Genomic DNA, 4,584 nt, shown 5'->3' with positions numbered 1-4,584 from the left:
AACCGTGCTAACCGAGCGGGGTATCAAGCGCGAGCGCCGCGCGCGTTGCATGCTCGTCGGTCGCGCTTCGAATGCACTTCGGATGCGTGTTCGTAAGCGCAGTCGGTTGCAGTGCGTTGTTGCTTTGGAGAAAGTAGCGTGTGGTACGTACGCATGTCATTTCTGGGTTTCTTTTCTGTCCGCGTGGTTCGCACTTGTGTCGGTTCACATAAAGTTCCTATATATTAAAGGGAAACTGAGACATCCACCCAAATGTAGCAATTCCTACAATGGAAACCCAACCGGGTTGCAACACTCCAATTGCTAGTAGATACAGCGCTCGACCGCTGGCGCCACGCTGCGCCGCTCGCGCGTACTGCGTTTATAGGTGGTTTCTTTCGTCGAGGGCGTTCAAACGCAATCATATGGTTCGCATGAATGCAAGCTCTGGAAGCGTGGCTCTATGGCAGAGTGGTTACGGCGCTCGCTTCGGGAGCGCGCCTACGCGGGTACGAATTCCGATTTGGCTAGAATTTTTCTCTTAATATCACGCTTTTCCTTTCTTTTTTTTTCCCTCTCTGTTTGCCAGCGCGGTCGCTTGAACACCGGTGCCACGGCGGCAGCCGTGGTGCCGGGCGCCGACGCGAAGCGGCGGTCGTTGGGGTGTTGCGGAGCGCAGCGTAGCAACACCCCAAATAAAAAGATACTGCTCCAGTCAGGTAGACTGCTCCCTCCCTGATAGTGAGATTATATTTGGATCACCAAAACAGTGATGCGTTTATAATACCACCGATCCCAACAGCAGGCTAGTCACCACCAGCCCAGCGTTTTCTCCGTCAACGCCTCCTCCGTTCCAACGGCGGCGGCTAGAAACATGGTACGCGCGAGCGGCGCAGCGTGGCGCCAACGGTCGAGCGCTGTATCTACTACCAATTGGAAATACGCAACCGGGTTCCTCGAAAGAGAGCCTCGCAGTTGAAGAAAAATTCGTCCTGGTCCGGGACTCGAGCCCGGGACCCCCGCCTTTCCGGGGCAGCCGCTCTACCATCTGAGCTAACCAGGCGGCTAGCAGATGGCAGGGTGAAGTCGAATTTGTCGACAGCTCGAAGCAAAGGCAAGTGTATGACGTAATAGTTCAGCGGAAATCCGCTAGGTGGAGATAAGTAATTAAAGGGAAACTGAGGCATCCACCCAAATGTAGCAATAATTGCTACAATAGAAACCCAACCGGGTTCCTCGAAAGAGAGCCTCGCAGTTGAAAAATTCGTCCTGGTCCGGGACTCGAACCCGGGACCACCGCCTTTCCTAGAGAAACGAGCTGAGAAAGCTGAGCAAAACGCTGCAAAGGAGAGGGAAAGGCAAAGAGCTGAGAAAGCTGAACAAGACGCTGCAGAGGAGAGGGAAAGGCAGAGAGCTGATCAAAAGGAAGCTGCAGAAAGAAAGGAACGCAAGAACAGAGAGCTGCAGAAAGAAAGGAACGAGAGGAACAGAGAGCTCACGAACTAAAGCTAAAAGAACTAGACGTGCAGCGGGATCTGGCCAGGCAATCAGCAAATAACTACTAAGTGGTTCATTTGGAAAGGAAAGGGGGTTGGCGCTATCTTCTGCAGCCCTTGAGGGAGCACGGCTCAGCGCCAACGGGGAGGGGAGAGTGGGAGGAGAAGGAGGGTATAAAGGAAGGTGTTGGTGTCGCCATGGCAGGGGCGAAGCAGACCGGCGGGCAGGAACGTGGTCACGCCATCCGGAGGGTAGGGCCTTGACAGCTCGCAGCTGGCCTGGTGTGGTCAGCCAGTCCAAGGCTGGGTGGTGGGGCAGGGCCGGAGGGCCTGCAAAGAAAGGAGCCAGCACCCATGGGTGGCCGCAAGGTCATCCATGTGTGCTGGCGGTGTTAGAGAGTTGTTGAGAGCCCTGACGAGTCCAGGTACTCAACTACGCTGAGCAAGGCCGGGAGGTGGTTTCGACGGGGGAAGAGGATGTCCTCCTGTCCTGTGGTGGGAAGTCCAAGGCGGCGAAACTCCTGCAGGAGCAGTCCACGGGGTTGGTTGTGTGCCGGGCAGGCCAGCAGGAGGTGCTCCAGTGTCTCTGGTTCACCACAGGAGGCGCAGGCAGGTGAGGCGATGAGGCCAAGCCGATGGCGTCGTGCGGCTGTCCAGCAACAGCCGATTCTCAGCCGGAGTAGTAGCGAACTCTCCCTCCGTGCAAGGCCGCGTTGCGGTAGCTGCCGTGGGGGGTGTCCCAAGGACACGCGTTTGTCAGGATGGGACACCTGGAGGTGCCGCTGAAGCCGGAGCCTCGTGAAGTCCGCGGCTGTGACTGCCGCACTCAAGGGGACGTCACCGTGGTGGGCACTCTTGGCTAGGGCATCAGCCTCCTCGTTGCCCGGGATGCCTACATGAGCAGGGATCCAGTGCAGGGACACCGGGCAACCTGCATCCTGTAGTGCCGCCAGTCGCGTTGAGAGGAGGGCGACCCCCAGGCTCGCCCTCTCCGGCCTCTGCAGGCTCAAGAGGGCTGCCTTGGAGTCGCAGAAGATTGCTGCTGGAGTCTCTGGGGGTTCCTCTGTGAGCAGGTCGACAGCAAGGTGGAGGCCTGCTACCTCCGCTGCTGTGGAGCTCGCATAGGCTGGAAGGCGACACTGCCTACTCTTCTGCAGGGCAGGTATGATGCACGCCGCCGTCGACGAGCCTGTGTCGGGGACCACGGAGCCATCGACGAACACCTGCAGGTGGCCCTCAAGGTCCTCGTGGAGGAGTGAGGCCGCCGTCTGCTGCAATGCGCAGGTCGGTGATCGCCGCTTGGTGATGCCTGGTAGCTCCGTGGTGATGGCGATAGGAGGTCTCTGGGGTGGGGGCAGCTGCACTGTGTTGGGTGGGGGGTTCCCGATCACCTCCTCGTACAGGCAGCACAGCCGCCCCATCTGCGAGGAAGGCCGTGAGCGCAAGCGGGTCAGCAGGCCACCTCCGTCTGCAGCATGGTGGAGTCGGTCGATGTGCCGCAGGCCCTGCTGTAGGAGCAGCAGCGGCAAGGGCCACGCTCCAGCCTCGGCCAGGGTGGCAGCGACCTGCGAGTTGCGCGGAACACCTAGGCAGAGCCGAACTGCTGCCCCGTGTTGCAGCTCCAGCTTCTTCAGGCGGGGTGGTGGTAGCGCCACCAGTGGGAGGGCGTACCGCAGGCGTGAGGTGGCTGCTGCATCGAAGAGTTGCAAGGCCAACCTGGTTGTGCAGCCTTGTCCGCGGGCGAGGAGCTGCGAGACGGCCTTGCGGACCCGGAGTACCTGCGCGTACAGGGCCCTGGCAGCAGGCAGCCAGGTGAGCCGGTGGTCAATGCGTAGCCCCAGGTATGTGACTGCCGTGCTCCAGGGGATGGCGACGTCCTGCAGGTGCAGCCGGGCAGCTTGGCGGCGAGCGGCTGCTCGCGGGTGGAGCAGCATGGCCTCCGTCTTCTCGGCCGAGATGTCCAGGCCGATGCTGCTCAGGTAGGCCGCTGCAGTGTCCAAGGCTCGCTGCAGGGCCTTGCGTGCGCTGCGAAGGTGCTGCGGTCGTCCTCGGACCCACAGGGCGATGTCATCTGCATAGATCGAGGACTCGACAGGAAAGTGAGGGTCGATCGGCAGGGCGGCAGGCAGCCGAGCCATGGCCAGGTTGAACAGGAAGGGACTCACCACAGACCCCTGCGGAACGCCTGCCGCCACTGCACGAGGAGAGCTCTTTGCTTTCCCCACACGTACCTGGAGTGTGCGTTCCTTCAAGAAGGACGTGATGAAGCGGCGCAGGTTTCCCCCAATGCCGAGGAGGTCCAGGGCCTGCTGGATGACTGGGTGGGGCAGGCCGTCGAAGGCTCCCTTGATGTCGATGAGCACCAAGAGTACGATGTTTCCACGGGCCTTGGCCTCCTCCAGTGTGGAGACCACGTTTGCAATGGAGTCTGCAGTGGATCGTTGGCGCCGGAAGCCTGTTTGTTGGTCGACCAGGAAGCCCCTGGCACGAGCCACCCAGTCCAGCCGGACCAGAGCGATGGCCTCCATCACCTTGCAGGCCGCAGAGGTGAGGGAGACCGGCCGGTAGGACGACAGGTCCCCGGCCGGCTTTCTGGCCTTCAGGATGGGGGCCACGATGGCCAAGCGCCAGGACTCTGGCACCTGCCCTGACCGCCAGGTCTCGTTGAAGCAGTCGAGCAGGCGCTGCTGTTCGTTGGCGGCCAGGTTCCGCAGCATCAATAGATGAAAGGCGTTCAGGTGAAGCAAGAGTGAAAATAAGGGATCTCATGCCGTCGTACAAGGTGAGCGATGACATGGGATTGTTTCTTGTTATTTTTGAACGAACCTGCGAGAGAAACGGGTTGGCACTAGAGAGTTGGCCGCAACAGATTCTGACCGTTCTTCCTGGCGAAGCAACCGAAATAATTGCAAGGCTAACGAAGGACGAGTCAGAGGATTATCAGAAAGTAAAAGCTGCGTTGCTAAGGAAATATCGGCTGTCAGCCAAGGCTTTCCGCCGCCGTTTTCGGGAGGCAGCTAGGACACCGGGCGAGTCTTATCAAGACTTCACTTATAAATTGAAAGTTAATTTAATTGAGTGGCTAAAAGGGGAAGACGCGTTCGGCTGT

General features: G+C 59.6%; 1 protein-coding gene across 1 annotated transcript; it reads right to left on the bottom strand.

The window, feature by feature from the left end:
• Positions 1-1,867: 1,867 nt before the first annotated feature.
• LOC119436404 (uncharacterized) lies at positions 1,868-4,192 on the bottom strand. Its single transcript, XM_037703248.1, has one exon. The coding sequence runs from the start codon at positions 4,190-4,192 to the stop codon at positions 1,868-1,870; it is 2,325 nt and encodes a 774-aa protein (XP_037559176.1).
• Positions 4,193-4,584: the final 392 nt, after the last annotated feature.

Source organism: Dermacentor silvarum, chromosome 1 (assembly GCF_013339745.2).
Source record: "Dermacentor silvarum isolate Dsil-2018 chromosome 1, BIME_Dsil_1.4, whole genome shotgun sequence".
Lineage (NCBI taxonomy): Eukaryota > Metazoa > Arthropoda > Arachnida > Ixodida > Ixodidae > Dermacentor > Dermacentor silvarum.
Note: the sequence above shows the minus strand (reverse complement) of the source record. Positions and strands in the feature narration are given on the sequence as shown.